Genomic DNA, 12,870 nt, shown 5'->3' with positions numbered 1-12,870 from the left:
TAATATAAAAAATTGATTTATGTTATTATAATTTTTCTCTTTAATGATCTGTCACTTTTTAATTGGATGGAGGCACCAAATGAGACAAACAACATCCATTCCAATTGAACACGCTCCTTTAGATCATATCAAGTCACCTGTCTCTATTTAGTTACAAAAATATTGAAGAGGGAAGATAGCTTTGTTTACTCACAATTAAAATAGATATATTTTTATTTTATCAAACAAATAAATCATCATATTATTATAAAGGAGTACAAGAGGAAATTGATTCTCAAAAGTTATAAAATGTGCAATTTGGACCTGAATTCTAAAAATGATAAAAGATCATTTAATTTTGAGATGGGTGAAAAATAACTTTACCTATTCAAAAGTATTCCTGAATTTTGCATGATATGCAATTTACTCTCCAAATTTCAAAAATGTGTATACTAAACTTTGCCTTGGGCATGACATTTTTATAATATGCTTAATTTTTTAGATGGTGGAGGACTAATTTGCACTTGAATCAAAGTTCACGGTCTTTTTGGCAAAAAAATTATTTCAGGGACTAATTTGCACTTAAATCAAAGTTCACAGTCTTACTTTTTAAGCACACACCACATTCTTATTTAACATTGTGAGGTAGGTTGATTACATTTATTTGTTTTGGAATTTTTAACTTATTGAAAAGATAGGATAAAATGAACTGATATATAAAATACACTTAACTAGTACAAAATCATTGTGGAGTCTCTGTAGAAAATAATTCTTGAATCTAATGGCACAGCAAAATGATCTCAAATGTCTCACATCATATTTTTTCGAATAACTTCAAATGAAGTTAGCATTACGTTTTACAATTTGATTTTCTTGTAATCAAATCAAACATATATTAAGAATATAATATTCTAGCAATATGGCTGTAACTATCTAACCCACGATCAGATTCTTTAGTATCCAACTATATATAAATACACACCATGCATGTCCTTTGCTTAGCAACAATTTCAGCAAGAACATCTTGCATTACTTTCCTTTTAATACTTTATTATTGTAATTATTATTACTATGTGGGATAATATGTTGAAATCCTTGAGGAAAAATAACCTAAGCCTTCATGAACCAAACTTGGTTGTGTCATTGCCTGTGAAGTGGGAAAATTGTAATATTTGCATAGAGGAAAGCACAGAATGCAATTGTGACCACATCAATGTTGAGGACATAAAGAGTGTTGACACCAACCATGATGCTGAAGCTAATAGTTCTTTTGCTCATGCTGTCATCAACATGGTGGGGATGCTCATAGGTAAATTTTGCATGTATATGATTTATATATATTATTTGTGAATGAGTGATCTTTTTTTTGTTGTTATAACCAAGAGTATTCCCTCACTCTATGAGTAAAGAATTAATTCTTTTTTAGGTGTATGATTGTTCCTCTCAGTAAATGTCACTCCCAGAAATTGATCATTTGAACTTTGACCTAGTACCATACATAAAGATCTAATAGGGTTTTACACCATTAAATCAATTTTGCATTTGTTTGTGTCCTTAACATTGTGTAATTAGTGCAGCAGTCCATTTTTAATTGATTGGTTTGTACACCTTAATTAGCTCTACATCTACCATGCATTTTTGAGAAGAACAGAAAAACAATGTCATCCATATTATGTTCTAATTTCTTTTTTCAAAAAGTAGGTCTAAGAATTAGTGTAATTAATTCAAACTCACATCTAATTGTAAGAATGAAAGAAATAGCATGTTTTTACTTATGGTGGAATCCATGCTGTTTGGGATTACCAACAGAATCCACAACATATATATATATATATATATATATATATATATATATATATTCTAGAGAACTCTTCCATGCTAGGTCATCACTTTTGTCTTTAATTCAAAAGATATTTGTTTATAATTGGATGTACTCAACAATTTCTTTACAAAATTTAAGGTCAAGTGGTAATTTCCTAATTTTTATATTAAATTTAATTACTATATCATTCAATATTGTAGATTTATTATGAAACTCTAAAGGAATATAAAGTTAAAAGAAAAATAATATTCTCATAATCATTTTAACACTTAATTTACAGCACTAATAAAAAAAAGACTTTTGTTTTGAAAACAGTAAAGATTGTAATTATTAGAAAATGAAGGTAAAAAAGTGTAAGAGAAAAGAGTGTGAGATTATATTTATCAAAATGATATAAAGCTCTTATTATTCAAGAATTATGTACAAATACTAAAAAAATCATAATTTGTGTTAAGTTTCCAAACATAATTTGTGAGTGTGTGAATTCAAACTCTTGCTATTACTCTATCCTATTTTCTTCTTCCCCATCTTAAGGCTTCTTATGAGCCCTTAAATTAAAAAAGTTATTTTTGATAATTTAGAAATTATGAATCTCAATTCATATGTGTGTCCAATAAACATGTCATAATATGTTTCAGGTTTGGGGCAATTATCAACTCCATATGCTATAGAAAAAGGAGGTTGGATATCAGCATTCTTGCTTATAGGACTTGGTGTAATGTGTACTTATACTTCTCATTTACTTGGAAAATGCCTTCAAAAGAATCCAAAGTTAAGAAATTATATAGATATTGGTGATCACACATTTGGATCTAAAGGAAGATTCATAGTTGCAACATTAATCTACATGGATATCTTCATGTCACTTATTTCATACACCATCTCATTACATGACAACTTGATAACAATCTTCTTAGGAGGAACACATTTGAAGATGCACTTAGCTAAATTATCAACATCACAAATCTTAACCATTTTTGCAATCTTAATTGCACTTCCTAGTCTTTGGATAAGAGATCTTTCTTCTATATCATTCCTTTCATCTTGTGGTATTATCATGTCTCTTCTTATTTTCTTGTCAGTAGCAGCCACTACAATTTTTGAAGGTGTCCAAGCTAATCATATCATACCTGTTCTTCAGCTCCATAATATTCCATCAATATCTGGTCTTTATGTTTTTGGATATGGAGGACATATTGTTTTCCCTGACTTATATAAAGCCATGAAAGACCCTTCAAAGTTTACTAAGGTATATTAATATATAACTTTACATTTGTATATTAAAACAATCAGTAAATTACTCGTAAATTACTCGTGCATACGCATGAGACAATATTTTGTTTGTAGTATTATTTAGAACACATATATTACTCATGCAATAGTATAATTAAAAACATACATATTATCTTATGCATTTACATAGTTAAAAACATACATGTTAGCATTTACATTCAAACTTGCTCAAATACATCAGCCATTAAAGATCCTAAGTATATTAATAGATAACTTTACATGTGTATATTAAAACAATTAAACTCTTAAAGATTTATTGTCCCAAACTACATTTCAGATCAATAATATTGAAGCAAAAACAGAAAATAATAAATATTTAATTTTTTTAATTGACATGTCATATTTCTATTGATTTGGAATATGGTTTGAGACACTATTTAGACAATAAACATTTCTTTCATTCAGAGGATGGAATTTACTTGGTGAATAAACTATAAAATGAAATAGATCTTTGTTATATCAAGAAACATAATTATGATGATGTATCAAAATCTCCAAATTATATTGTATCTATCTACCTCCCAATCACCTCAAATCTACACATTCTTTATCATATGGTTGTAATAACTAGTCATATTTGTGCAATGGCTAGGTGAACTATATATGTTTCTATCTATTAAAATATGTCATTATAACTTTGTATACATGTAATTTTATGTTTGGAATTTCAGGTTTCAATTGTGAGCTTCACAGTGGTTACAGCACTTTATACAACAATGGGGTTCATGGGTGCAAAAATGTTTGGGAATAATGTAAACTCTCAAATAACTCTTAGCATGCCACCAAAAAAACTTGTAACAAAGATTGCATTATGGGCAACAGTGGTGACCCCAATGACCAAATATGCACTTGAATTTGCACCATTTGCAATTCAGCTAGAGCATAAGCTTCCAAGTTCCATTAGTGGAAGGACAAAAATATTTATTAGAGGTTGTGTAGGTTCATTTTTACTTTTACTTATACTAATCCTTGCTCTCTTAGTGCCTTATTTTGAACATGTACTTAGCCTCACTGGTTCCCTAGTTAGTGTTTCTATATGTTTGATTTTGCCTTGTGTTTTCTACATGAAAATTTGTTGGGGTCAAATGTCAAAGTGTGTCATAGTCCTTAACCTGTTTATCACCACATTTGGGATTGTTCTTGGGGTGGTGGGTACCTTTTCTTCCTCAAAGTTATTAGTGGAAAATTTTGTCTCACACCATTCAACTTGAGGCACTTGGAAATTGGAATTAGTGATTCAGCATATGCACCTCCTAGTTCCCTTTCATATACTTCCTAAGTCATAATCACCTATCACTATCTATTATCTATTCATTATTATTTTAAAAGCAATAGCTTTTATATAAGTGATTATAATATAGATGTGAAAAGTGGTATTTGCAAAACTAGTGAAATAATATCATTAGTGGTGTAAAGATGTATATGTGTACAGTGGTGGAAGTGTAGTACTAAAATCATGTATTTTCTTTTTAATAAGCAAAATTGTATTAGAAGAGAGAAATATATTTTCTTTGTTGGCAATCTATTTAAAAAGGCTAATAAGTTGTTGGTCTAGTGGTATAAAATTTCAATTTTTATGAGCAATACTTGTTACAAGGGACAATCACGCATCACAAAAGAGATTAGTTCCTTGCCCAAAAAAGTGAGAGGATACTCTTAGTAGTACCAAAAAATCTATTTAAAAAGGAAAATGATATATCATCCTAAAAATTTAGTACATCATAAGAAAAGTAATATGTACGATAAAATGATAATTAATTTATTAATGATTGATTTACAAGTAACATATCCGACCCACTATGCATTCTTTCAAAGGAAAGTTTTATTACCACAACCAATTTTTTTAAGTAGAGAGAAAAACACTACAAAAATTGAAGGACAAGAGATTTTGAAGGAGCAATTTGTTTATTTAATTAAGTTTTTAGTACCTATAACCATATTATTTGTAAGTTTACTCCCTATTTAAATTTTATTCATTTTTTAATAAAAAAGGTACAAGAAATTGTACACTTTTAGACGAACTAAAATCCTACACTTTGTCCTATTTTTTCTTGTAAAATAAAAAATTGAAGACTAAACCCAAAAATAATAATATTTAGATGTAGCAAAAACTTGCTCAATCTCAAGGTTTCAATAAATTTATCTCACTTCAATTATTTTTCTTTTTTGATCTCTCATCTTTATCTTTATGCATACTCAAGCATGTTCCATAATATTTTGCTCAAAGTTACATAAAAAAAGAAGCAAAAGGGTAAGTTTAAAACTACCAATGAAGGTTGGAACTAGCAGCATGCATGAGAGGGTGTGAAAAGTAAGCTCCTAATGTAAGTGCAGTGATTACAAAGTATGGCACTCTTATGAATTCCTTGTAGAAATGTTTAGGTAACTTTTGTCTTCCATCAAGAATTGCAGCAAAAGGGACAACACTTGTTCTTTCCTTAACTAAATCAAAATCTTGACCATATCTTATGGCCAATCTTCTGTCTCCATTCCACACACCAAATAGATGATGTCCAATTAACCCAAATGAAGCTGCAACTGCCACTGAATTTCCAATCCAAACTGTGTGAGCAAGACACCATAAAACCTGTCCAACCATCTAAAAAACCAAACAAAAATGCTTCATTCAGAGCATAACATAAGAATTCTACAAGCACCAAATGGAATAATATTTTCAGGTTCTTCACTGCTGCATGTCATGATGTTAGAAAAGGTATTATAGATGAATAGTCAATAATCAACATCTTGAGGGTTGAATGTCATAAAAAATATTAAGACATGGGAAAAAGCTCTTGAAATGTGAGTTTATCAAAGTGAGCAAGTAAAGGGTGTTTCTACTGTTAAATCATGTAGCAGGTTGAGACTTTAATGTACTTTATCAAATCAAAGTATTTGCTCACTTTAGATAAGTCTTATTCTAATATCTTAATAATACATTCATACTATATCCTTCTAATTACTAAACTAAGAAAGCATCAAATGTTTTTTTATTGTATATATTTTTCAAGAACATGAAAACAATCTCTGCGCTTATGAAGATAAGGTTACGTATATCAATCCTCCTCGGGCGCCACTAGGTGGTAGCATTATGTACTAGGCCGCCATTGTTTTATATATTTTCTAGAAATTAGATACATCTATTTTTTCATTTAATACAATGAGGAGGATTATTAGAGAACCATATAAGTCATATAACAAGTAAAGGTATTACTGAACCATATTAGCTTATGTATCAAGTAAAGCAAGAAAGACACTTGCATCAAGTGATGAAGACCATAAAAATGATGAGATCTCCAAATTCATTATGTGAACTAATTTGTAGCCTAATGGAATTCTTTTTACCTGTGGATGCCTGGTTATTCTCATGATCCCAGATTCCCAGAGATGCATTTTAGGCTTGTCAACAGCAGCAACCTCTAAAAGATTAAAGGTTGAAGGATATAGGAAAATGAAAGATATGAAATTTGAAAGCCACACAAGTTCATGAATCCCTGGAGCATCTTGCACCTGCCAGAGTTGAATTCCATCATATCTGTGGTTGATAAAATATACCTGCATCATCATGCCAAACATCGAAAAAGATGTTAATTTTCCATTGCCATCATGAAATGCTAAGAGTCTATTTGTGAATTAAGTTTTGGAGGGGAAGAAAGGGAAAGGGAAGGCTTCAGAGCCGTGAAATACACTTGTGAGATGGCTCTGAAGCCTTCTGTTTCCCTTTCTTCCCCTCCAAAACTCAACTCGCAAACATACCCAAAGGGTCCAAAATTAACAAAGCATTTGCTTGTATAGCAGAAGAGATATGGACATAGTTATCATGGGATACGACTTACAATGGTACTGACAGCCAAAGGTAGTGATAGGCTTGCGAAGAGAACACGGAAAGCTCTTTCTCCAATGAGTTTCTCACCGCTGTCGCGGAGGCTAGCCAAGCCACTATGGACACCAGCAAATATGAGAATTAAGATCAGCATTACCACCTGCATAGTAACATGTCAAGGTTCATTTTACAAATAGAAGACTATTGCAGCTTTTGAAGTGGTAAGGTCATGAATTATATAGACAACTATATATCAGATATTACTAAAAGAAAAGCTAAGATCTGCATATGAAGTTTGTTAGAGATATGTTGCTACAAAGTGGAACACCTTCATTATGATATCACAACAAGTTAATATGTGACTAATGCCCTTGCTTGAACCATGCGTGTATTGTGCATAATAAGTAGAAACAAGTTATGCACAAACATTACTAGCTACCTTCATCATATATCAGTAATTTCTCTTGATAAAAAATGGTTGCACACTCATGGAATAGCACTTGAGATTGCACCTACATCATTCATTTTTGACATTCACCTTAATTTGATTAGATTCAAGACTCTCATTAGTTCTTAAGTTTGTAATAATAAACTAAGAAGCTGATAAGGGTGGTGACAATAAAATTATTGAAGTACAAAATGTTAAATTTTGAAGGGAGTTAGTGTAATGCTATCCTCTGATGTGCAATCAGAACAGAATGAAACTAGATCTGTTGTTATGTTCTTTTTGGTTCCATCTCTTTGATAGTGGGATCAAACTGTATAGCTTTTTAATCTCATGTCCTATTTTCCAAACATACAATAGAATTCATACATTATGTTCCAATCATTTTAACATGTACCAAACATTATTATCTAAATAAAAATGCCATATTTTAAATGGACCAGGTATAAGCCTAACATAAGGTTTGGCACATATGCATATCAAGATGTCTTTTTCTCTTCTCTTTGATTCCACATTTCCATCACTTTCACTGGGATTAAAATGTTTCACATACTATGCCTTATTTATAAAATAGACCATATACAAAACAGAACATATATTTCAGGAGCATACAATAATTTCTCCTTTTTTTCTGCATTTAATCTTGTGCCAAACAAAAAACTCCACAAAAAATGTATAAAAAATATAACAAATTACCCATCTATGATAATCCAATACAAGCCACAACAATCCCTCAAACATGGCTAATTATTCAAATAATTAAGCTATGTTTGAATTTAGTTAAGATTTTTTTACACTGAAAATTTTCCTACAAAACTCAGATTTGATAATAAAAAATCAAACACAAATGAAATCAAATTTAGAGAATGATGATCACCTCGTGACTATTGGAAATTTGAGAAAGAGCATCAACAAAGGGTTTACCAAAGCCAGTTGAATTATCAATCCAAGCCACATCAAGAATAAATAGAACCACACCCAAAATTGCAGTGAAATAAATCCAAGATGATAACTTTTGTTCTTCTAAATCAAACACAGCAGAGTCCTCACCAACCAAGTTGGTAGAAGAAGAAGAAGAATCTTTGGTTTCAGCATCAGTGTTTTTGACAGAAGTACGAGGAACCAATCTGAATTTAGAATTTTGATGTAGTACACTGTTTGGGACAGTGGGCAGCAATCTTGTCCGAGTCGGGAAAGGTGACAAAGTTTGAGGTATAGAGTTTGTATTAAATGAAGGGAAGTTGGAAACTGAATTATGTCTGTTATGAGAAGAACGAGTGGGAAAATGATGAGAAGTGAAAGAGGAGGAAGATAAAACAAGAAGTGAAGCCATGTTGTTGTTGTTGTTAATGTTGTTGAAAATGAAAAACTCAGAACAGAGTGAGTTTGTTTAGTTCTGTTTCTGTCAACAAAACATTACAACAGAGATGGTTATTGTTCTGAATTTGGTGAACAAATGTATATGTATTATTTTGGTTATTTCTTAGGTATCCACCATTTTAGATCATCAATTAATTAGTTTCCTTCATCATATTATAGTTCCCCTTTTTGATAAATATTACATATTCAATATTATAATAATAAATGTTATTAGTAATGATTAATTGTGCAAATATATAACACGATACAATCAATATGTCATCAATATTTATTTATATTTTTTTCAAAGTCAATAATGATTAAACATGAATAATAGCTGACGTATCAAACAAATCACTTTATTATACATATCTTTCTATATTATTATACACATCTTTCTATATATATATATATGGAAGAAAAAAAGTAATTATTTTCAAAAATACATTTTTATTATAAAGTATACATATAATTATATTCTTATAAGTATTATATAGAAAATACACCAGATATTAGGACCATTAGTTAATGGGTTCCTAAAAAGTGGTATACATTTAAAGCATTAGAGTTTATTAGATGAGATTATAGCTAATAGGTTATAACTAGTCAAAACCTAATAATTCTTAAATCTTTGGGTATATATTTAATACTTAATTTTATTAAATTTGGATTTTTTTAGCCTGGATTAGTTGAGATATATTAAAATTAGGTTTAGAACGGACTTACTCGGACGAACTTAGACAACACAATTTCTCTCTTTTTTTCTTTTTAGGACATTTGTCTTGATAATAAATTTTAGGAGAAGATTGTTTTACACCATAATAATACTATAAACTTATAGTAAAAATATATATTAAAGAACAATATATACTCCCAAATCATAGTTCAAATAAAAGTTTTTCGGTAAAACATCATATAACATGCCAAACTAGCATATATGAACAGGTTTATCAGCAATTATTATTTTATTTTTGCAATGGCAACTTAGTCGAAATTGATACCATATTAATCAGTATTTTTAAAGCTAGTTACATATATTCTCTAGATCAGTGTTAATGAGTATAATTGATAATTTCTTCATATACTAAAAATCAGAAAAAATTTCACCTAAGAGACTAAGACTATATTTCACATTTACTGTGTTAATTATGTATTTAATTAAATTCAAGTTTATAATAAAAAACAATAACCTGTAAAACATAATAAAATTAAAAAAACAATATAATTGTTTACCATAAAAAGTTCAATAGGAATGAGGAATTTAATAAATGAGTTACATTAAAAACCATATAAGTAAATTTAATATCATATTTTAACTCAAACATAATGCATTAGATTCGAGTGTGGTTGAAATGAATAAGTTTAAAAAAAAGTAACTATTCTAATAGTCAACTTATAACTTACTTATTTCCAATTTTTCATATCAAAGTTTTGAACCATTGATTTTCATTCATTTAACTCAATTCCTTAAACAAATATTTCTTTTTAAAAATATCAACACTTACAAATCTCATGTTTTATGCCTTAACCAATCGAACAAGTATGTAACTTTATACTAATGGTAAGGTATGGAATCATACCCGAACCAGCTTAGAACATTTTTAGGTTGATGTTTTGGAAAAAATATATTACTCCTATCTTTTAATCTTAATAAAGTTTTCAGGTGTAAAACTTCATTGATTCTTAAACAAAATATCAAATATTCAACTCTTGTAAACAACATTTATTGGCGGGATAATAATATTCTTTAAAATGATTAATTCCTGAACCAAAGATAAAGGTACCTTGATTATAAAAAAATGATGGACAAGAAAAGTAACAAATATTGTATGTTTTATGTAACAAGTTTACATATCCTCCCTCAATTCAAACTGTTTTAACTTACTATATTTTCAATTTACAATCCAACATTAGACATGCATTCCCTCAAAATGTATCTATTGAGTAATTGTAAATGTAATAATACAGATATATCTCTAAAGTCTGAACCATTGAATCTCAATAACATAACATAACAGAACATACCTCTAAATTTGGTACCAACCAACTTTTGAAACAGGATCTACCTTCCCTTTTATCCCCCTTTTATCCCTCTAAGGTTTACAACATTGTTTGTTTCATTCCTAGATTGTAAGAAACATAATGTCTGCTACTGTGGAAGCTGTCTCTTCTACAAAAAAAGATGTTATTTCATTCAACTCTCATTTAGATGAAGAGCTTGAAAACAAAGGAATGAACAATAAGGTTGGTGTTGTGGAACAAGACTCTGATGATGTTGAGACAGAAGAGTTGGAATATGACAAAGAATTGGACCTTGGTCCTCAGGTTTCTCTCAAGGAACAGCTTGAGAAAGATAAGGTATAGTATGAGTCTTGTATTAATATATATCTTCATACCCTTTTGTTTTGTTCATGTACTTTTCATTATGTATCATAGGATGATGAAAGTTTGAGGAAATGGAAGGAACAACTTCTTGGAAGTGTTGATATATCTAATGTTGGAGGTAATTAATTCTATAAAATGTGTGAAATTTAACTTCATTGGAACATTATCTCTATATTCAAACCTCTTATTGGATATGTTCCTCTTCCTCTTTTTTTTTTGGCCTTATCCCTTTTTACCCGAGTTTTAAATCGCGATTACAATCATTGCGATCTAATGTAGCTAATTAAGGCCAATACATTACACAATCACAGATGAATGCAATTGTGATAACTGCAATAATCGAAATGTTGCGGCCGCAATCATGTGATGCGATTAAAACCATTGTGTTGTATTGAAATACAGAAAGTAAAGATCCAGAAGTGAAGATCATGAGTCTGACAATTATATGCTCAGATAGGCCAAACATTATCCTTCCAGTTCCATTTGGTATTGATCCTAAGAAGAGTCTCTTCATCCTTAAGGAAGGAAGCACTTGCCGCATGAAATTCACCTTCACTGTCTCAAACAACATTGTTTCTGGTCTCAAATACACCAATGTTGTTTGGAAAACTGGTGTTAGAGGTAATACATGCCTCCTTTTTTGTCTTTACTTTCATTCATTTTTTATCGTTCGATATTAATCCAAGTCAAGTCGAAAACACCTATTTAACCCGATAAAACTCGACCAACACTTATTTTTGTAGATGCGTGTAGGATAAAAAGTGAAAATCGAGAAATAGATATAGTTGATTTATCATAAATTAAGAGTGTTACTTTATTATAAATCTAATTTTTGTTTAGATTTATGATAAAGTAACCCTCTTACCTATGTTATGATTCCACGTTTTATGTGTTTTTCTCTTACATGGTCTTACGTTGGATCTCGATTTTCACAACATTGATTCAAATAACATTGATTTTATTGTAACAGTGGACAGTAGGAAAAAAATGTTGGGAACTTTTAGCCCACAGGAGGAACCATATACATATGAATTGGACGAAGAAACTACACCTTGTGGCATGTTTGCTAGGGGAACCTATGCAGCAAGAATTATGGTAAATATATTCAACTTATCATAGACACTTTATTCTCTCTTTTTTCCTTTCAAAGTTTAGTAAATAATATTTGTTTCATAAATAAGAACACTTAACTAACTCAATTTTATTGGTTCAGTTTGTAGATGATGATAAAAAATGTTACATGGATGCAAGTTACTACTTTGAAATTCAGAAGAATTGGGCAACACCCTTATGAGATTCAAGTTTTAGTAATTTATTATATCTTTGTGGAATAGATTGGAACCCAACTTCTTGTTTATGCAATCAAGTTATGCTAATCTTCTTTATGCTCACTTTTCCTTTTTTTAATGTTTAGAAGACATGCTCTCTCTCTCATCTTTATTGTATCCATTCCAATATTTGTGTTTGATATAGATTGTACTTTTAAATTTTGGTTATAATTGGTTGTGATTATAGTATGTGAGATTATAAATTGAAAAAAAAAACAGAATATTTTGAAGAGATGAAATTTATTTTCTTGGTTTGGAAGCTATTTTTATATATATACTCTTATTAAAATAAAAAATAGAAACTTATAAACCAAAAATAATCTCTACTAAATATGACTCAATTAATTTTTATTGATTTTTGCATATCTAAACCTCTAGATTATTTCCATATTATCTCTCATCTTATAGATATAAAGAACTAATCTCTTTTAAATATATG

The 12,870-nt window shown here is 29.7% G+C and overlaps 3 protein-coding genes across 3 annotated transcripts; 2 read left to right on the top strand and 1 right to left on the bottom strand.

Annotated features, from left to right (window-relative positions):
• LOC109342470 (vacuolar amino acid transporter 1) lies at positions 620-4,373 on the top strand. The gene is given in 4 exon segments (XM_019580449.1): positions 620-1,288; positions 2,440-3,050; positions 3,766-4,296; positions 4,299-4,373. Coding segments are annotated over 4 exon segments (1,455 nt in total). The 5' UTR covers positions 620-1,050.
• LOC109344119 (15-cis-zeta-carotene isomerase, chloroplastic-like) lies at positions 5,210-8,777 on the bottom strand. Its single transcript, XM_019582745.1, has 4 exons — positions 8,237-8,777; positions 6,928-7,074; positions 6,437-6,646; positions 5,210-5,693 (listed from the first exon to the last, which is right to left on the bottom strand). The coding sequence occupies exons 1-4, from the start codon at positions 8,690-8,692 to the stop codon at positions 5,358-5,360; spliced, it is 1,149 nt and encodes a 382-aa protein (XP_019438290.1). The 5' UTR covers positions 8,693-8,777; the 3' UTR covers positions 5,210-5,357.
• LOC109344118 (rho GDP-dissociation inhibitor 1-like) lies at positions 10,711-12,486 on the top strand. Its single transcript, XM_019582743.1, has 5 exons — positions 10,711-11,076; positions 11,155-11,221; positions 11,506-11,724; positions 12,074-12,198; positions 12,317-12,486. The coding sequence occupies exons 1-5, from the start codon at positions 10,861-10,863 to the stop codon at positions 12,395-12,397; spliced, it is 708 nt and encodes a 235-aa protein (XP_019438288.1). The 5' UTR covers positions 10,711-10,860; the 3' UTR covers positions 12,398-12,486.

The sequence above is a fragment of the Lupinus angustifolius genome, chromosome LG03 (genome assembly GCF_001865875.1).
Source record: "Lupinus angustifolius cultivar Tanjil chromosome LG03, LupAngTanjil_v1.0, whole genome shotgun sequence".
NCBI lineage: Eukaryota > Viridiplantae > Streptophyta > Magnoliopsida > Fabales > Fabaceae > Lupinus > Lupinus angustifolius.
This window is presented reverse-complemented; position numbering and strand designations above follow the sequence as displayed.

Excerpts from the sequence above, each read along its gene's own strand:
- LOC109344119 (XM_019582745.1), bottom strand. The coding sequence starts at position 8,692 with ATGGCTTCACTTCTTGTTTTATCTTCCTCCTCTTTCACTTCTCATCAT. Across the intron at positions 6,647-6,927 it reads CTTTGGCTGTCAGTACCATT|GTATATTTTATCAACCACAG; the intron begins GTAAGTCGTATC and ends ATGATGATGCAG. Across the intron at positions 5,694-6,436 it reads GAATAACCAGGCATCCACAG|ATGGTTGGACAGGTTTTATG; the intron begins GTAAAAAGAATT and ends TTGGTTTTTTAG.
- LOC109344118 (XM_019582743.1), top strand. The coding sequence starts at position 10,861 with ATGTCTGCTACTGTGGAAGCTGTCTCTTCTACAAAAAAAGATGTTATT. Across the intron at positions 11,077-11,154 it reads AACAGCTTGAGAAAGATAAG|GATGATGAAAGTTTGAGGAA; the intron begins GTATAGTATGAG and ends TATGTATCATAG. Across the intron at positions 11,725-12,073 it reads TTGGAAAACTGGTGTTAGAG|TGGACAGTAGGAAAAAAATG; the intron begins GTAATACATGCC and ends TTATTGTAACAG.